Source organism: Vipera ursinii (assembly GCF_947247035.1).
Source record: "Vipera ursinii genome assembly, chromosome: Z".
NCBI classification, from domain to species: Eukaryota; Metazoa; Chordata; class Lepidosauria; order Squamata; family Viperidae; genus Vipera; species Vipera ursinii.
Window position 1 is genome coordinate 15,408,920 of NC_139517.1, and position 20,289 is coordinate 15,429,208.

At 42.9% G+C, this 20,289-nt stretch overlaps 1 protein-coding gene across 1 annotated transcript; it reads right to left on the reverse strand.

The window, feature by feature from the left end:
- Positions 1-492: 492 nt before the first annotated feature.
- UBE2S (ubiquitin conjugating enzyme E2 S) lies at positions 493-19,846 on the reverse strand. The gene is made up of 4 exons (XM_083377199.1): positions 19,636-19,846; positions 8,571-8,718; positions 7,804-7,994; positions 493-813 (listed from the first exon to the last, which is right to left on the reverse strand). The coding sequence occupies exons 1-4, from the start codon at positions 19,636-19,638 to the stop codon at positions 523-525; spliced, it is 633 nt and encodes a 210-aa protein (XP_083233325.1). The 5' UTR covers positions 19,639-19,846; the 3' UTR covers positions 493-522.
- Between the last annotated feature and the right edge of the window lie 443 nt (positions 19,847-20,289).

Below are 20,289 nucleotides of genomic sequence, written 5' to 3' on the forward strand. Positions count from 1 at the left end.
TCCCTTTTCTGATATGAAGCCATTTTATAAAGTGACACGGAACTCTAAGAAGTCATAGTACCCTTCCCTTGTAGTTTTATAAGCCAGACCTATTCCCCTCCTTGATGTTTTCTTCCCTTAAAATGAAAACAGCAGGGTTTTTTTCTTCCAAAAAGCACAGGTACCTCTTCCCACCTCCACCGAGTTCTGACCTTTGGGTCTTCCAGAAGGCCTTCATTTTAAGGAGGGGAACCAGATACCCTCAACATGCTCCCCCACCCAGCTTCATATGATGGCACAACCGTACATGTACGAGCCTTCCTTAGAAAACAAAGGCATTTAATAGATTTTTCTGCTTTTATAATTTAAATAACTTAAAGACTGAAAAGAAGAAAAATCCGACAAGGGTAAGACAAAGTTGGACTGCAGTCTCCAAGTGAAGATGGCAGAGGAAGAGAGGAGAGATTGAAAATGTACTATGGAACCCCCAATGCCCACAACACGCCTGTTTCACACCCTCACACCCCAACCCCACCCCATCCCCTAAAGCCGCCGGAGAGCTCGCTTCTTGTCAGTCTTCTTCTTGGAAGCCAGTTTCTTGTCTCTGTCACCTGCGTGTTTCTTGGCCATGGGACCCTCCCCGGAGGCACCTGCCGAAGAAGAGCAAGGCTCAGCAGGGTTCTTGGTATGCAAGCCAGAGGAGGGCTGGGCATGAATCTCGGTTAGGAGCCGAGCTCGGGAGGCGTACTCCTCATAGTTCTCCAGCAGGAGGCGCCCTGCCTCCTCATTCAGGGCGGATTCCGGGTTGGGATGGATCAGCAAACACTTGATGGTCTGGAGCAAGAGCAAAATAAGGAAATCACAGTTACAAGAGGGAGGCATGTCTACGGAGGTTCTCAGTCATCCAGGTCATGGTTGCCCCCAAAGGCGTTCTTGCAACTGGGCTTGTTTTTCCTGGTGGCATTCATACAAATGATCACAGATTTGCTTAATGGCTGCCCCAAACAAGAGGTTAGTCAGAGCTGAAGAGGTTTCTTGGATGAGAAGCAAAATGTTTTCCAGGGAAAACAAACTCCAGGCGCACCTTTTGAAAAAGCACCTTGGGGAAGTGGGAGGAATCATCAGACAGAACTCAAGACATTCAGGGCCAGGGGAAGATGGCAAGTCTCCCATTCTCTCCAAGGACTGGACCAGGGGTAGGCAACCTTGGCTCTTTTATGACTTGTGGACGTCAACTCCCAGAATTCCTGAGCCAGCATGGAAACCTCTCCATTTCTACTCAGCATGGCTGGCTCAGGAATTCTGGGAGTTGAAGTCCACAAGTCATAAAAGAGCCGAGGTTGCCTACCCCTGGGCTAGACTAACTTCCACCCTTGATGAGTTTATTTCCTTCTGCCTCCCCAACCGAAGAGGTTTTTTTCTCCAGTCTCCTGAAGGAATGGAGAAGAGACATAATAGGCTTTGGTCACAAACAATACAAAACTCTAGACGCTGGGGAAGCACAATGCAGCTTTATACAGGTCGTCCTTGACTTACAACCCCAGGTGAGCTCAAAATTTCTGTTGCTAAGTTGAGACAGTTGTTAAAGTGATTTTTGCCCCATTTGACAGTGATTTTTCTTGCCACAGTGTTGAAGTGAATCACTGCGGCGGTCAAATTAGTCGCACGGTTGTTAAGTGAATCTGGCTTCCCCACTGACTTTGCTTGTCAGAAGATCGCAAAAGGCGATGATCGTGTGATCCCGGGACACTGCAACAGTCATTAACATGAGTCAGTTGCAAGGCGTTGAATTTTGATCACGTGACCATGGGGTATCTACAACGGTCGTTGTGTGTGAAAAATGGTCATAAGTCACTTTTTTCCAGTGACGCTGTAACCTTGAACAGTCACTAAATGAAGTGTTGAGAACTAGCAGATCTTTCTCTTTCAGCAAATCATAGCGACTGCAATAAAGCTACAGTTCTCAATGTGTTTATAAATGAATACACAAGGCACGCTTATGGCAACACTTAGAGGCGTATTGGCTGCAGGTGTGGATGTACGTGCGCTTTTGTTGGCAGACAAGGCCACCTGGGTGGCTAAGAACAATTGATCTGCAACAAAGGCTTGAAAGCCGTATGGCACTCCAAGGAGTCTGATCTAAAATCAATGCCTCCAAAACCAAGACAGTTATGTTTGACAAGAAAAATAAGGCAAATTATTGCAGGTCATTCTTAAACGGTTTAAAAAAAAAAAAAGAACCACGAGCAAGCAAGATGAATTCGCCCAATTTGATACAATGTTTACTGAAGATGAGGACACAGTTGGGAGAAATGTGAAGTCTTTTGAATGCTGACCGTAAAGTAGTGGATACTATTTGTCCAGTTGCCAGGAACGAAGGTTTGATAAAAAGAAGTGAAAATGATCGCCTGGAGTGCGTTTCTGCTCGTTTTTATTGTACGGAAGCGCAGAAACATAAAAGTTGGATGCAATGGGAGTGTGTATGTGGTTGAGCAAGAGATAGCATCAAGACTAGATGTGGAGTGATCTGTAAGAATGAATGAAGTACACTGAACTGGTTTAGTGATACCGGAGGAATGAAGATGAAATCACAAAATAAGTACAGTGGTACTTTGGTACTCATCATTAATTGTTTCCAGAGGTGCCGTGACTACCAAAAACTATGCATACCAAACACATTTGCCCCATAAGGAATAATGTAGTGAGTCACAAGGCAGCCAGCCAACACTGACAAGTTCTAGCTTGAGCATTGAGTACCAAACAAACGATGAGTTTTGGGACAAAATTTTCACGTCAAAATGCACTGAGTACCAAATTTGATGTTTCAAAGCACCCGAGTAACAAGATCCCAATGTACATGAAGGAAGTTTGAGTGGAGAGGAAAAGAAAATTTAAGGAAGTTATAGCTAGGAGGAGTCGATAAGAACTCTAAAAAGACAAAGCTGGGAGGTTTAAGGCAACGTATAAAGCACTGTATGGATGTAGTGATTTTCAAAGATAAAATAGCATAGAGATGTATTGGTATAAAGTACGTTTAGCTGTATGTTTTTTCTCCATCTCAGAGCCTTAAATGTCTATGACATACTATTTGTTACTCCATTTTGTTCTCTTGGAACAACAAGGTTTATCTCAGTAGCATAATTGGGACACACAGCCATGTACAGTAATGTAATCCGATTGCTCGATTTCGCGGGTGTTTGTATGTGGATCTTTGGTCATTCGGGTTTTTCCCCACGTAGAATTGAAGGTGTAAGAGCAACGTTTCGACGGAATCCCATCCGTCATCCTCAGACTGGTGGCTTCAGCTTCCTTCCACTACCACATGCTTCTCCCAGAAGAAGGAAGCTGAAGCCACCAGCCTGAGGATGACGGATGGGATTCCGTCGAAACGTTGCTCTTACACCTTCAATTCTACGTGGGGAAAAACCCGAATGACCAAAGATCCATATATATATATATATATATAAAGGGTACACAATTTTACATTTAAAATGTTTCCATTCCCCCTATAAAACAACGTCCCCCATGCAAATAATAAAAAATCAATAGTTAAAAAAGATAAAACTTTCCAACTTTTTTAGCTCCCACTGTCTTTTGGTTCTACAGAATAAAAACAGAGCTAGGAACAAGGCAGCCCATTTTCACAAGTGCATTACCCTTCGATCTCTGTTTGTGAGGAAAGTGCACTTCACTTCAGAAAACAGAGCTAACATGGTAGATCAATGGCTAAGGAGTTAAGCCCACACGCAGAGGCATCAGTGGTGGGAAGAGTCAAAATCTGCAAGATGGCAGGTGAAACACTGTGATCGAACCTCTGTCCCTTTGAGAAAAAAAATCTGTGATGTACACATATACACAAAGGGCAGGACTTCAATCACAACACTGTGCCGACGATCGTGCAGTTTTCACCCCAATCCTCGGAGACTCTTTGACCTCTAAGCTTCCTTTTATCCAGAAAACTCAATCAATGGAAAGCTTTTCAAACCAGCTAAATGCCTATGGAGATTCTCAGTCATCCAGGTCAGAGTTGTCCCAAAGATGTTTATTCAAAAGGCAACTGGACTTTGTTGTTTTTTTTTCCCTAGTAGACGTTTCGCTTCTCATCCAAGAAGCTTCTTCAGTTCTGACTGGTTTCGAACCAGCCCGCTTATCTCTCTTGCCTTATCAAGTGCGAGGAGCATCGTGACTTCTACAACGCTACTGTTTCCAATCCTGAAATTTGAACCCAAGCCTTCGGTGGTCACACATTCCCGTTTTGCAGACAGTAGCACCATCCCAGGGCCCCAAGCCATGTTTCAGATTCAGCTCCGGGACTTTAGAACTGAAAACTCAGGAGCTGGAAAGGTGTGCTGGAAGCAGCAGGAGAAAAGCTGGACGAGGACAAAATACGGCTTTTTAAATCCCCCACCCTCTTGCTGCACACTGGCAGTAGGAAAAATGAGGAATTAAGCTTTGCAAACTGTGCTGGCTGTTCTTAATGGAGTTCACCAATGACTATTGATTTTCCTTTATTTATTACATTTGTAGACCACTGAATCTCCAAGGGATGCCTGGCAGTTTACAAATGACTTCCAAATTTATAGTTGATTATTCATGTGCCTTTTAAGGTGTTTAATTAAATGCAAACATATCTACAAATTACCAAAGCTCGGAAGCACCATTTTGTGATGTGTAAGACCACTTACTCTTCTTAAAGTCAAAGCTGTACCAGACCAGCATAGAAATTAACCAGAATGCATCTTATAAATTAATCCAGTAATACAAAGTCTCTTAACTAAAATGCTTTCTAAGTGATTTGAAGTGCTTCTTTCTGCATGCAACCTTGTCCTCCTTTTTCATTTCTTCGACATAGCTGTGTGTAAATACTGAACACCCTCTCTCTGCTTTTTCATCTGGAAACAAAGTGGGCAAAGCAGAATATCATTTCTGCCTCCTGAAACTCCTTGAATAAAAAAAAAAGGACCGTTCTGCTGTACACTTTTTGGGGGGAAAAAATTAAAATATAGGTAGTCCCTTGACTTACAACCACAACTGATCCCAATATTGCTGTTACTTGGTGAGATAGTTGCTAAGTCAATTCTGCCCCATTTTATGTTGTTAAGTGAATCACTGCAGTTAAGTTAGTAACATGGTTGTTAAGTGAATCTGGCTTCCCCCCACATTGACTTTACTTGCCAGATGGTTGCAAAAGGGATCACGTGATCCCACAACACTGCAACCATCATAAACATGAGTGGGCAAGCATCTGACTTTTGATCACGTGACTGTGGGGGAATGCTGCAACGGTTGTCAAGTGTGAAAAACGGGCATAAGTCTACTCTAGGCTACTTGTGTTGACTGCCAGCTGCCAGCAGTTCGATTCTTACCAGCTCAAGGCTGACTTGGCCTTCCATCACTCCGAGGTCGGTAGAATGAGGTCACAGATTGTTGGGGACAATATGGTGACTCTATAAACCGCTTAGAGAGGGCTGTAAAGCACTATGAAGCGGTATATAAGCGTAAGTGCTATTGCTATACAGTAAGTCACTTTTTTCATTGCCATTGTAACTTTGAGTGGTCACTAAATGAACCATTGTAACTCAAGGACTAGCTTTATAGTTTTGGGGGGAAAAAAATTTCCTCAACAGCTCATTCCAAATCTTTCCGTGAGCTATTTTGAAGAAAGTCACACATTTACAAATTCAAACATTCGCAAACCCTTTTGAATTTTCATCTATTTCTATGTAAGTATGACCTAAGATATGCTGTTCTCCACGCAAATTACAAAAACTAGATAAAAGAAAACCCAACTAAAATATCCAAACAGCACTTGTCCATTTATTCATAAAAATAATTCAAAGCTACATGTTGGCGTCTGGCAAAGGTTTGTGAACTTTTCTCTCAGTAATAATGTGGGTCCCCTTGAGCAGCAATAACTGCAGTGAAATGTTTTCAATAACTGTCAATCAGTCCTGCACATTGGTTTGGAAGAATTTCAGCCCATTCCTCCTCACAGAACACTTCAAGTTAGGGATGTCTGTGGGCATCTTCACATGAATTCCATGCTTCAGATCCTTCCGCATTTCTATAGGATTCTGTCACTTAGGTTTTAAATCATTGGTCGCTATTTGCTTTGTTTCTATTGATTTTAATTGTTAGCCACCCAGAGTCATGTATATGAGAGGGCTAGTCATATAAATTTACTAAACAACAAATAAGGCCAAGACTTTCCAAACTATTTACTTCATACATCTTTTAACTCTGACTATATTTATTTATTTTATTTTTATTTTTATTCCATTTATATCCCGTCCTTCTCCGAAGACTCAGGGCGGCTTACAAGCTTAGCAGTAGCCTTCATTCTATGTATATGCCTGCTTATTAGGGCTTTCACACACACCCAGCGGCATTATTACAAAGTCAGCTTAACTGCCCCCAACAATCTGGGTCCTCATTTTACCTACCTGGGAAGGATGGAAGGCTGAGTCAACCTTGAGCCTGGTGGGACCCGAACCTGCACTAATTGCAGGCAGCTGGTGTTACTTAAGGAGGCATTAGCCCACTGCTCCACCAAGGAGACTAGATGCTTTTGGGTCACTGTCTTGCTGCATGATCCACTTTGTTTTGAGTAGACAGATACACAGACAGATACTGCGATATTTTTGGGTAAAATTTGCTGGCACACTGAGAGCCAGTTTGGGGACTATAGGCCAGGCAGGTACATTCACTGATATAAATCAGGGCTTTTCAACCTTTTCACCCCTTGTATCACTTTTAGGATATGGCAACATCTGAGTACCACCAGTCACCTAGCAAGGTGTCAAAAACTTGATGACCAAAAAAAAGGAAAGAGTTTGCTTAGTGACTGTTCAAAGTTACAATGGCACTGAAAAAAGTGCCCCCCCCAAGCCACAGCCGAGCAAGACACCTGCCTGCCCCCCCCCCGGGTGGCGCTCTTCCTCCTGTCTGAGGTTTTCATTGTTGTGAGCGTTTCTGTTGAGGATTGGCAGCGGGGGTGGGGTGGGGGATGTTTGGTTTTTATTCCCCTAGTCTGCTGGGTGGTTGCAGCAGGTTTTGGTCACTTCACATGACCCTGGGACACTGTGACCGTCATAAATGTGAATCAGTTGCCAAGCATCTGAATGTAAATCACAAGACCCTGGGGATGCTGCAACATTCCATCTAATCGCTGCTTCTTCTGGGCTCAGCAGAAGTGGCAGGATCAGCGCCGAGCTCCAGCTGGAGCCTGGTGCTGATCCTGGTGCTTCCGCTGAGCCCTGACAGCCCTGCAGCTCCAGCCATCTCTCGCTCAGGCTTGTGCGGTGCTGCCACCAGTTCAGCTCATTCCCCTCCCCCGCTACCACTTTTCTAGGATGGTCGCGTACCACCTGCCAACGTACCACAGGTGGTACCCGTACCACTGGTTGAAAAGCCCTGATATAGATGATTTGATAGACAGGCAGACAGACAGACAGATAGATATAGAGACAGACAGATTTTGGGCACAGAGCAACTGGTCCACATTTACAAGATTTCAGCATGCTGCAGTGATGGGACAATTTACCATTTTTTGCTGAAAATCAGCATTTATGGGTTCATTTAATGACCATGGTGATTCACTTAAAGACCGCCACGAAAAGTGTCCTAAAATCAGACTGGTCACATAATGGCCCACTTAACTACTGGCAAAACAATTCTGGGTTAAATTATGAAAGTAAATTGAGGACTACATGTACATGTAGCCCTGTGGGTTTCTGCCCAGGTACTAAGAAGAATAAAACAATCACTTTGGGGGGTCCACTATCTACCATCCTGGGATCTACCCAGTTAAAAACCACAACCTACCAGCAGGACATGTCGGATGCCCAGTTCTGCTTTCCAGTCTTTCTTGAGCACGTTGACACAGATCTCCCCATTGGCACCCACATTGGGATGGAAGATTTTGGTCAGGAAGTAGCCTTTTGGTGGACTGGCAGGGAAGTCTTTGCCGAGAATCAGCTTCATGCGGAAGAGGCCACCAGAGTAAGGAGTTCCTTCTACAAAGGGAAGAAGAAGAAGAAGAAAAAAAGGGGGTGGTGGGTTTCCTTATCACTCGACTTATGATCAGTTCCAATGAGGACTACACTTTGGGCATTCGGCAACCAGACCACATCCTGGGATCACATGATCACCTTTTACAGCAGCTTTGCTAAAAAAACCAGCACTTACTTCTGGTTTTTTAACAAAACCAACGGTGAACCAATGGTTCACTCAATGACTGTGGCATTCACATTCAACCATGGATTTGCTCAGTGGCTGCCACAAAAAAAGAAAGCAAAATCAGGTTTGCTATGTGACTGACTCCCCTTTAAAAATCAGCATGGGTTGCAACCACAATGGCCAGGCTTCATTATAGTCATATATCTGTATGAGGAATATCTTCTCGAGTAAGGCTCACATTTCCAACCTCTAACTTCTTCCTTCCTACTGACCAATAATTCCAAGATGGGCTGCCTTCTCCGGTATGATTCTTTGACTAGAGCAGCATCAGCATCACCTACAGTTCAATCTTGAGATGCAACACTGAGAAGAAATTCCCAAAGATGAACCTTCTTCAAGTAACCCTCTCTCACCAGGTCCTTCAATGGTGACCTGCACATCTGTAATGTCCTCCTCATTGGGGAACACCTTGATGCCCTCGGGTGGATCTGATGTTAGAGTGGAGACTTCCTTGTAGACCAGCCGGATCACATGTGGAGGCAGGTTTTCAACATTGGAATTCTGAAAGAGAGAAATTGGGGAAGAGATGGGAGACTAAAAGAAAGGATGGGCATCTTCTCTAAAAGAATATCTTACTGGATACAGCAGGGGTCAAAACGCTCCAAACAGCACTGACCAAAACACTAACACAAAAGAAAGACAACTTTCCATGACACTGTAATATCTTTACTCTGGCCTTAATAAATAAGAGTTGGGCCAGCAACGTCTTCTTCAAAGAATACTTACGAAAGCAAAGCTTGTACAGATATTTTTTTTAAAAAAATCTACATTTTAATAATTTAAATATCTATAGGCTTTGATCTAAATGATCAAAGCATACTTTTAAAATTATCTTCTCAAGTAAATGTTTCGTTTTATCTTTCGTCATACGCACCCTCTAAAGATAGTTCTCTAGGATGTGGATTTTTGTCCATTACAACTTTTGAAGGAGTTAAGGCTGACTCAGGAATAAAAAGGAAAACCATTTAAGTGAGATCAACAGATTCCAGAGCCTCCATGACTAAGATGGGAGAAAGAAGAAACCCATTTCAATAGAAATAAGACTCGCTTATTACAACGGATACCTGGAAATACCTGTCCTGGGTTCCTTGTCTATCTAAGATAGGAATAGGCAGCTTGCAACCTTAGATTAAATTCAAAAATTGACTCTGTCAAGAGTACATTCTCAACTCCAACTGTCTACTGCATCCAGTTTTGGTCACCACGATGTAAAAAAGATGTTGAGATTCTAGAAAGAGTGCAGAGAAGAGCAACTAAGATGATCAGAGGTCTGGAGGCTAAAACATACAAGGGACGGTTGCTGGAATTGGGTATGGCCAGTTTAATGAAGAGAAGGACGAGGGGTGATGTGATAGCAGTGTTCCAATATCTCAGGTGCTGCCACAAAGAAGAGGGAGTCAAGCTATTCTCCAAAGCACCTGAAAGCAGGACAAGAAGCAATGGATGGAAACTAGTCAAGGAGAGAAGCAACCTAGAACTAAGGAGAAACTTCCTGACAGTTAGAACAATTAACCAGTGGAACAACCTGCCTCCAGAAGTGGTGAATGCTCCAACACTGGAAGTTTTTAAGAAGAGACTGGACAGCCATTTGTCTGAAACGGTATAGGGTTTCCTGCCCGAGCAGGGGGTTGGACTAGATGACCTCCAAGGTTCCTTCTGACATCATCATCATCATCATATTATTATTGCAAGAAAAAAGAAACAGAGAAAGAGGTGCAGAAAATGAGAGAGGGGGGGAGAGAAAGGCTCCATTTCAGCAGCGTCATATCCCAGTCAGAAGACCACTGTCTCATCTTATCCCCAGAGTTGCATCTCTTTAAGTATGTTAGGAAAAATGTTGCCTCCCACACGCCTGTCATTTTGGGTTAAGAATCAGAGTGCTTCACTTTTGAAACCCTGATCCAGCCCATCCAAGCAGCAAAGTGCACGGCCATTTCGTTTTCCATCTAGTAGTTCCAAATAACTCGTGAAATAGGGCACGTCCATTTCCAATGTGCATTTTTTTTCCTACCAACACTCAGCAGCAATATGCCCGATACAGGTGGTCCTCAATTTACGACTACTCACTTAGTGACCATTCGAAGTTATGACAGACCCACTTATGACCCAGATTCAGTGTTCTGATGGCAACCAGTCATTTGCAGGGACCCAAAACATGATCACGTTTTACGATGTTTTTTTTTTTTTGCTAGAAATCAGTATGGTTTCCAGCAAAAACAAAACAACCCAAAAAAACCCCACACATTGCGGACAATGGATTTGCTTAACAATAGCGGCATTCACTTTACACTGCATTTGTTTAACAACTGCCTCAAAAAAAGGTTGTAAAATCAGGTGCCATCATGTGGCAACCCACTTAACAACCAGCAGGACTGACAGCCATAATTCCAGGCTCAATTACGGTTCTAAGTCAAGGACCATTTATATGTGAAAGGCAAAATTTATTTATGAACAGCTTACTTTTAAACTATTACCACCTCCAAACCCCCAGGAGCCCTTTTTTACCTATTAAATTGCACCACACATCTTATAACACGGGTCAATATCCACATGCAACCTTAAACAAACTTTTAATTATGGAGCTCACCTGCTCATTCCAGCGAGCAAGAATTAGTAGCCTCTTGTAATTGGAAGCCCTTGTTTCAGTATAATTAACAAGAAAGCTATGCATGAACTGGAGAGCAAGGGTGTTTTAGATGGAGTTTTCTTTTCATTAAGACAGAATGAAAAGTTTAGAAATACACTGATGCAAAAGAGAGCTAATACCTCATTCTAAATAACAATTAAACATCTAATTATATGAAGAGAACGGGAAGCGATTCATATGCTTGCATAGATGGCCCAGAATCAGTATTCCCCATCAATTTTACATCCCTGGTTTGTAATCCATGAAATCCCAAAAAAGTCTATCCAAACTTCAAACCAAGATGCGAACAGAATTTCTAATGATGGATAGGCTATATATTTCTTAAGCCCCTGGGGCTTTGCTAATGCACAGATCCCTCTATCATGGTCCACGCTTCAGGTCAAAGGTTAAAACAGTCACTAAGCTGTAACTGTTTTAAAAGGACTGAATAAAAAAGAGAATATATATTATTGGATGGTACTGAAGCATTTGTTGTAAGTCACCCAAACTAGTTTAAAATGGTGGCCATAAATCTACTAAATACAAGTAGCCCTTGACTTAGGACCACAACTGAGCAATAGATTTTTATTTATTTTTTTGGCCAGGTGAGACAGTTAAGTGAATTTGGCCCATTTCACAACCTTTCTTGCCACAGTGGTTCAATGTACGACTGCAGTTGTTAAGTTAGTAACACGGTTTAAGTTAATCTGGCTTCCCAGTTGACTTTGTCAGGTGGTCACAAAAGGTGATCACATGATTCTGAGACACTGCAACGGTCATAAATGTGAGTCAGTTGCCAGGCATCTGAATTTTGATCACCTGACCGTGGGGATGCTGCAATGGTCATAAACCGCTTTTTTCAGTGCCGTTTTAACTTCAAGCAGTCACTAAATGAACAGTTTTAAGTTGAGGACTAGCTGTAAATACGGTAATAAAGCAGTAGGATCATTAATTAATAGGAATAATCACTGTAATGTTATTTTCCCAAAAGAACAGGTTGGCAAAGGAAAGCCAGTTCTTGATCAGTGTTCAGTTGTTCTTTGTGCATTGTTACCAATAAAGACTTCAACACCATTAATCACATTACGTATGGGGGATCCAAAGATGACCGGTCAGGTTAATTAGGGCACAATGTCCTGGCACATGTTGGGCAAACGTGCAGTCCCTGTAGTTGTGCACTGGTGGCTCTAGACCTGTGCAGCTGATGTTATATGAGGCCATGCCAGGCAGAATGATTTTGTGTTCCTGGGTGTGGGTGGGTCTATGTCAAAGAACTTCAGAGTAGCCTTTATTGTATCTTTGTTACTTTCTGCCTGCCCTCCAGCTGTGCAAGAGTTCTGCAAAAAAAAAGGAGTTGCTTCAGTATGCCCTAATTTGGCATGATATGACCTGCCCATTGGCTCATCAGCAGTATGTAGACCTGGTGGTTGATTTGCTGCAGGTTCGAGTCCCACCAGGCTCAAGGTTGACTCAGCCTTCCATCCTTCCCAGGTAGGTAAAATGAGGACCCAGATTGTTGGGGGCAATTAAGCTGACTTTGTAATAATGCCGCTTGGGGTGTGTGTGAAAGCCCTAATAAGAAGGCATATACATAGAATGAAGGCTACTGCTAAGCTTGTAAGCCGCCCTGAGTCTTCGGAGAAGGGCAGGATATAAATGGGATTTAAAAAAAATGTCCAACTGTGGCAATTTTAAGACTTGTGGACTTCAACTCCCAGTATTCCTCAGCCAGGCTGGCTGGCTGAGGAATACTGGGAGCTGAAGTCCACAAATCTTAAAAGTTGCCAAGGTTGGACATTCTTGCTCTAGAGCTGACATGTCAAACTCACGACGTCACGTGACGTCGTGCAATGTATCGGAGCCTTTTCGCCATTGCCGGCAATGGGGTGGGCGCGGCTTCTGGATGATGCGTCCAGCTCACGGGCCAGCAGTTTGACACCCCTGCTCATCTTCAAACTTGGCAACTTCAAAACTTGTGGACTTCAACTCCCAGAATTCCCCAGACAGCCTCGGCTGGCTGAGGAATACTGGGAGCTGAAGTTCACAAGTCTTAAAAGTTGCCAAGGTTGGACATTCTTGCGCTAGAGCAGGGGTCTCCAAACTTGGCAACTTTAAGACTTGTGGACTTCAACTCCCAGAATTCTTCAGCCAGCCTGCCAGGCTGAGGAATACTGGGAGCTGAAGTCCACAAGTCTTAAAAGTTGCCAAGGTTGGACATTCTTGCTCTAGAGCAGGGGTCTCCAAACTTGGCAACTTTAAGACTTGTGGACTTCAACTACCAGAAATCCTCAGCCAGCCAGCCTGGCTGAGGAATTCTGAGAGTTGAAGTCCACAAGTCTTAAAGTTGCCAAGTTTGAAGACCCCTGCTCTAAAGAACTTTAGAGAAGGGAGAGAACTGTCAAAACTTTGAATCCAGTAACCCCCCAGATTGGTCAGTTAGAATTTCAAATGGTAGCTAAGCAACTGGTCATAAACTGAGGACTATCTGTATCTGAATAAATATGGTGGGGCTGCTAAACTCTGCCATGATCCTCCACAGCCTTGGCAGCTGACAGTATTAAAGGCTTTCATGAGGCCAACAAAGTGTTGCACAGAATTCATGATTCTGCTCCCGATGTTGGTAACATAGCTTCTGGCCGGAGCAGCAAGATTCCTCAGCGGTTGTCACATACTTGTCAATTACCTTTCCTCTTGTGGAAGTGTACAATGGGTGCATCTTTAACTTCCTGAGGAATGGATCCTTGCGTCCAAATACTCAACTATCTCATTGATTTTCTCTATAAATAGAGGACCACTGACCTTGTATACCTCTGCAGGTGTGGTGTTTTGTCAATGGAAAGCTGGCTGACACTTCTGTAACTTCAGTTACTACTGTAGGTCATCCATGGAGCTGTTGACGTCAACCTTGGGGATCCTGTCTATCGTATCACTATAAGTGGACAATGAACTGAGGATGGTTTTAGTGTTCAGCTCATCTCTGCAAGATCTGAGCTGTCTCTACACAGGTAAACCTCAACTTCCAACAGTTCGTTTAGTGACTGTTCAAAGTTACAACGGCACTAAAAAAAAGTGACTTATGACTGTTTTTCAGAGTGACAACCATTGCAGCATCCCCTTGGTCACGTTATCAAAATTTGAACACTTGGAAATTGACTCATATTTATGACGGTTGCAGTGTCCCAGGATCATGTGATCCGCATTTACGACCGTCTGACAAGCAAAGTCAATGGCGAGGCCAGATTCACCTAACAACCATGTTACTACTTTAACCACTGCAGTGATTCACTTAACAACTGTGGGTTGTAAAATGGGGCAAACATCACTTAACAAGTTTCACTCAGCCACAAAAACGCTGGGCTCAATTGTGGTTGTAAATCGAGGACTACCTGTAATGAGTTTTACCTTTTACTGAGGAGGGACAAACTCCTGAGACTGACATTGGTTAGACAGTGTAAAGGCCTTCGCAGAACCATTTCAAGTTGTTTTCATCAGCATATCCCTATACTTTGTCTGCCTTGGTACTCAGCCAGACATCTTGCATTTTAGGTGGCTAATTCTGGACTATCCTACAAACAATGGTAAAGGGATTTTTCTTGGCAGCCGATGACAAGTTGTTCTGATAGACAGGACAAAGGTGATGCTTTTCAAGAAGTAAAGCCTATAACCCAGTAATGGCAAACCTATGGCACGCGTGTCATCGCCCCCCCCCCCAGCCTCCTCCTCACCAGCAGCCCTTCCAGAGCAGTCGCCCCCAGGTGCGGCCCGCGCGGAGCAGTGCAGCCAAGGACATGGCAGCTGGGCAGCGGGGACAAGACTCCGCCCTCGCGCCCCGTCACACAGAGATGATGCTGTGGGGCATGGCTGGAAGGCGTGGCCACCATGGTGCTGCTGGGCCGCCATGGCGATCTGCTGCGGTGAGTGGCGCTGCGGGTGAGCGGGGCAGTTATGGGCACTCAGTCTCTAAAAGGTTTGCCATCACTGCTATAACCTCTTCATCTTTCTCATTGAACCTCAACAATGCCAGCAATTTGTAGATCAGCAAGCTTAGTTTCTAAGTCTTCAGCCAGTGCTGAAGCTGTCCTGGGGCTCTTAATCCTGGACCCATTAGTTCTCTTCATGGCCTTGCTTCCTAGTGATCACCGCTTGGATTGGATACGGAGCTTCATTTTGGAGACAATGAGCCTGTGGTCTGTCCAACGTTTGGCACCACACCTGGTCCTGGTGACTCTGCCTCTCTTTTCTCCTGATAATGACATAATCAGTAAGATGCCAATGCTTGGAAAGGAGGTGTGTCCAGGAGGTGTTGTGTTATAGGTGGCCAGCAAAAAGTTGTTTTGGTGATGAGATCACCACGTGTTGCACAGGTCTGCAGTAAGATAGCCCATTACTGCTACACTTGCCCATTCCATGTCTTCAAGTGGCTGCTTGCCAGGCTGCAGAATTGCACCCTATTCTTGCATTAAAGTGTTGGATTAGAACCAGAGCAAAGTTTCAAAAAAAATTCTTGTGCCAATTACCTATTCTGAACTTAATCTATCTTACTAATCAATGATCATAAACAATTTGTTATTCCCCTCTTGGGATGTCCATGAGGCTAAAGGGTGTGGGAGGGGATGGCACATACAGTAATGGACAAAACAATTCGAAGCACCCTATTTTGCGTTAATAGTTAATGTTTGAAACAGGCAGGCTCTCACTTGGAAAGTGTTTTTGAGCTCATTTTGAATGCAAAATGACTTTTGTTTCAAATGACAAATATTTTGCACATCCCTCCTCAAGCAAATACAGAGTATTCATAATCAGCCACCTTTTCCAGGCACTAGAATTCCTCCAGTGATTTTGCATAGTTTTTTTTTTTAAATAAATGTTCGACATCTCACTTCCAAGACTTGTAAAACTTTTAAAAAACAATTTTAAATATAAAAACTTGAAAGGCTTATTGCTAGGTTCCACAAGCACCTGAAAGTGTTGTAGAACTTAAGTCAGGGGTCTCCAAATTTGGCAACTTTAAGACTTGTGGACTTCAACTCCCAGAATTCCTCAGCCAGCCGTGGCTGGCTGAGGAATTCTGGGAGTTGAAGTCCACAAATCTTAAAGTTGCCAAGTTTGAAGACCCCTGACTTAAGGCATCTGTGTGTCACACTGCCAACCATGCAAAATTGAATTGCAGCAATAAGGGAAAAGTAAATTGTCTTACACCCACCTATTCCTTGCACTGAGTAGTGGTCAAAACTCTGCAACATCTACAGAAGCTTCACCGCTTACAGGTAGTCCTCGGCTTACAACAGTTCATTTAGTGACCGCTCAAAGTTACAAAAGCACTGAAAAAAACTGACTTATGACCGTTTTTAAGTGATGACCTTTCCAGTATCCCCATGATCATGTGATCAAAATTCAGATACTTGGCAACTGGTTGATATTTATGACCACTGCTATGTCCCAAGATCAGGTCATCATCACCTTTTGCAACCTTCTGACAAGCAAAGTCAATGGGGAAGCCAGATCCACTTAACGACCGGGTTACTAACTTATTAACTGCAGTGATTCACTTAACAACTGAGGGAAGAGAGGTCATAAAATGGGGCAAAATTCATTTAACAAATGTCTCACTTGACAACAGGTAATTTTTGGCTCATTTGTAGTCATAAGTTGAGGACTACCTGTACTAAATTTTGGGACACTTGTCGTCTATATGTAATCACCAGAAGATGACAAAGAATTCAAGGGATTGCACTGATGGACAACATACAATGGACAAGTTACTAAGAAAAACTTCCTGTACTTTGTGACATCAGACTATAGAAAAACCCCAGTTCTCCCCTTACACTATAGGTACGTCCAGCTGCATTTCACTATCATTTCTACAATCTCAAATAAATATTTCAAAAATTGGCATTTTTAACCTTTCTGGCAAATCAAGATGAACCAGATGTTTTTGACATCTGAAATATAACTGTATTTCTCTTTTAAAATGTTCAATGGCAAGCCACGTTGAGAAGTAGTTTAATTCTAAAAATTAGAATGTTTTTTCTAAAAAAACCAAAAATAATGTATGGAAAGGAGCAGGGCCTTCTGTACCGTGATGTTTCTGCTTTCCCTGTAAGAATTTGCTACTTCCATTTGAAGACCTGCCGTGGTTAATTTCTGTCACGGGCCTCCCATTTTATATCTTTCTTTAATGCCACAATAATTCACTATCATAGGCCACAAAAACCTATTACACCTGATGGTGGAATGGTGAGAAACCTTGGCTACAATATAACAACTGTGGGTGGTACATCAAAATACCCCTTTGCAGAAGTGTAAATAGAGCTGCACACATTTTGGGGCCTTGAATTACTAATTACCCAGTACCTTAATACAGAGTTTGACACTTGAAAAGGATGCTCCATAAAGCTACTGTTTTCCTTAGGAAGCTTTTGTGCCCACAAAATCGGATTCTCCTTAAGAGACCAACTATAAAAAAAAATGTTACAGTACAACAATCTATAACCAATGATGGTAGAAGTGACTGCACCTGTCTAATGTAAGTGACTTCTGAGGTGTATAAACAGAAGTAGAATAATTTTGGATGTTATAAGAATGCTATCTCTTGGGAGCAACCGCAAGACTCCAGCAAGAATACAAAGGATTTAGGCAAGATTGTTGTGGTTTCCTATCCTAACATTCTCAGTTTGCCTACATAAGCCAAGAAAACTTTTTAAATTAAAGTTAGTCCTCGTTTAGTAACAGTTCAGTTGGGACAGTGATGACAAAATTACTTTATGATCAATCCTTGCATTTACTACTCAAATCTGTAAAGCAACGAAAAGTTGAAATAAAATTGTAAGCATGGTCATGGTTTCACTTAGCTGCTTTGCTTAACGACCAAGCTGCTGGGCCAAATTGTGGATGCTAAATAAGACTACCTGTACAAGAAAAATGCTTCATTTCCCCCCCCACACACACACCTTTTTGTACACACTTTAAAAAACTGTTCAATGAAATCTGAATGCGGAGATGAAGTTAGCAGAGAATCTTAGTTCTGACCTCACCCACAGCTATCTTCAATCTTCAGTGCCTCCCCCCACTCCCATATACTACTTACCAAGTCTGACTCCTTGAGAAAAGGCCAAATTTAAATACACTTTAAAGCAGGGATCTTCAAACTTGGCCCTTTTATGATTTGTGGACTTCAACTCCCAGAATTCCTCAGCCAGGCACGCTGGCTGAGGAATTCTGGGAATTGAAGTCCACAAGTCATAAAAGGGCCAGGTTTGAAGACCCCTGCTTTAAAGCATGCAAAAGACCAGAGACTGTGCAGATTCAAATACAGAGAAAATATTTGAAAGGATATGCGGAACAGTGCACACAAACACAACTGTGCACTGAAGAGAGCTAAAGGCCTAAATGGCTGAAATCAGAGCAAAAGACTTTTAAAAGACTGATCTGAAAACAGTATTGTTAATGAAACCACTAAAATTCACAGCTTTGATTACTGCAATCCACATTTACTGTGCTAAATGTGAGTGAAAAAGTTGACAAATATGGAATATTCCTCTTTGAGAAAAGAGGCATCTTCTCATATCTGGCAGGAAGAAAACGTGCACCTACTTAGAAGCCTGTCAAACAAAAAGAAAAATGCACACCACTTTAACATTTATCAATCCAGATATTGTGTATCACTAAAGATGTGCTAGAAACTGTGCTTCCAATAGCACTGCATTCCAGAAAAACCAAGCTTATTTATGTTGTTAGTGGTTAGAAATCTACTTTCCTGTATAAGTATTAGTGGTTTTTTAAAATATCCTCTAGTCTCCAGAAAATAAGTTTTCGTAAGAATTAACCGTAAGATATGCCACACTTCATGTTTCAGGAGAAGAGCCTGGAGGGGGCAATAAAGTTAGAACAAAGAAATAAAGAAGCAAAGTAATCTGAAACATTGGTTTGAAATGTGACATACTTCATGGACGCTCCACAGTGTCTAAACCAAACTTTAACCTTCTTCAAGCAACTTAAGCTGCAGAGATTTAAAATTTTAACTGAACATTCAGAAAGGCTGAAGGCCAGGCCACACTCAAAATGCAATATTTGGGTCCAACTTCCTGCAATACTACCGTATTATTTATATCCCACCCTACAATCACTGACTCAATTTAACATGCAATATACAGTACTGAGAAGTACGGAAAGACACCATCCTGTTCCAAAATAGAACTTTGATAACAGTTCACACATTTTTTCAGGGTAGGAAATCTAATGCTCCAAGCCCAAAGATCACACTCCAGAAAAATCTTGCAAAAAGCAATTTGATTTTGGTCCCTAGTTAGTAGCAGCGGAACTCAGGCAACAGAAAGACACTCACTCCATGCTACTGGGTTTTTGCACTTACACTTGTGCCTGCGCAGCACAACCATGTAAGCTCTCCAGATTCTGTTTTTTGGGAAAGAGTTTTAAGTTCACCATCCTTTTAAGGTTTACTCACATCCCGAAAGTTACCCACGTAAACCCACCCACAATTTGATTTTGGTCCCTAGTTAGTAGCAGTAGAACTCAGGCAACAGAAAGACACTCACTCCATGCTACTGGTTTTTTGCACTTACACTTGTGCCTGCGCAGCACAACCATGTAAGCTCTCCAGATTCTGTTTTTTTGGGAAAGAGTTTTAAGTTCACCATCCTTTTAAGGTTTACTCACCTCCCGAAACTTACCCACCTAAACCCACCCAAGTTCTGGGGAGTCCCCGAGACCAAGCAGAAACTTCAAACAAGTGGGCAAGGAAAGGAGGACACGCAGCACTAAAAGCCACTCACCATTGTGTTGGGTCTGCACAGAGGTTGCAAAGTAGCGCGATTTACCCCCTGATCTTTGGAGGGCTCACATACGCGCCTTAATCGATCGTTAAAGATTCCTTCTGATCAGGAACCTATCCAGAATTGACTTGGGGGTTCAGACAGTCCCCCACTGAATGGATGCCGGATCTTCTTGTTTAGCAAGTTTGCAAATAGTATATTTTTATGATAATTTCCCCGCCACCCCCCCTACTTCTTCCCCTCTGTGAGGCGCCCCCCCCCACAACTCAACTCTGCCACCCTCACTTTCAATGAGGGTGGCCCCTGAGCAACGAACGATTTTATAACCCACGGTCAAGATCAGCCACACCCCTTTAGAACCCCGGCTACCCAATCAGGCCCGTTAGAACGGAGGGAGTCCGGTCCACCCCCCTCCCTTCTTGGGTCCCCTCCTCGCTGAGAACCGTTGACAACCAATGTCCGCGACAGTCGGCAGCCAATGGGGATCGGCGTAGCGGGGAGGCGGAGCCATGGAGCTTGATTGGAGGAATTTGAATATGAACGCTTAGGCAAAAGTGGCGTTCTAAAGGGAAGATGGTTTATCGGCTAACGGTTGTAAAGAAGGAACGAGACGAGGGGCGGGTTTCAGATTGTTCGATTGATGGGAAGCTTTGC

Coding starts and splice junctions, on each gene's coding strand:
- UBE2S (XM_083377199.1), bottom strand. Junction 7,995..8,570: donor GGTCACCATTGAAGGACCTG/GTGAGAGAGGGT, acceptor TTCCCTTTGTAG/AAGGAACTCCTTACTCTGGT. Junction 814..7,803: donor GCATCCGACATGTCCTGCTG/GTAGGTTGTGGT, acceptor CTCTTGCTCCAG/ACCATCAAGTGTTTGCTGAT.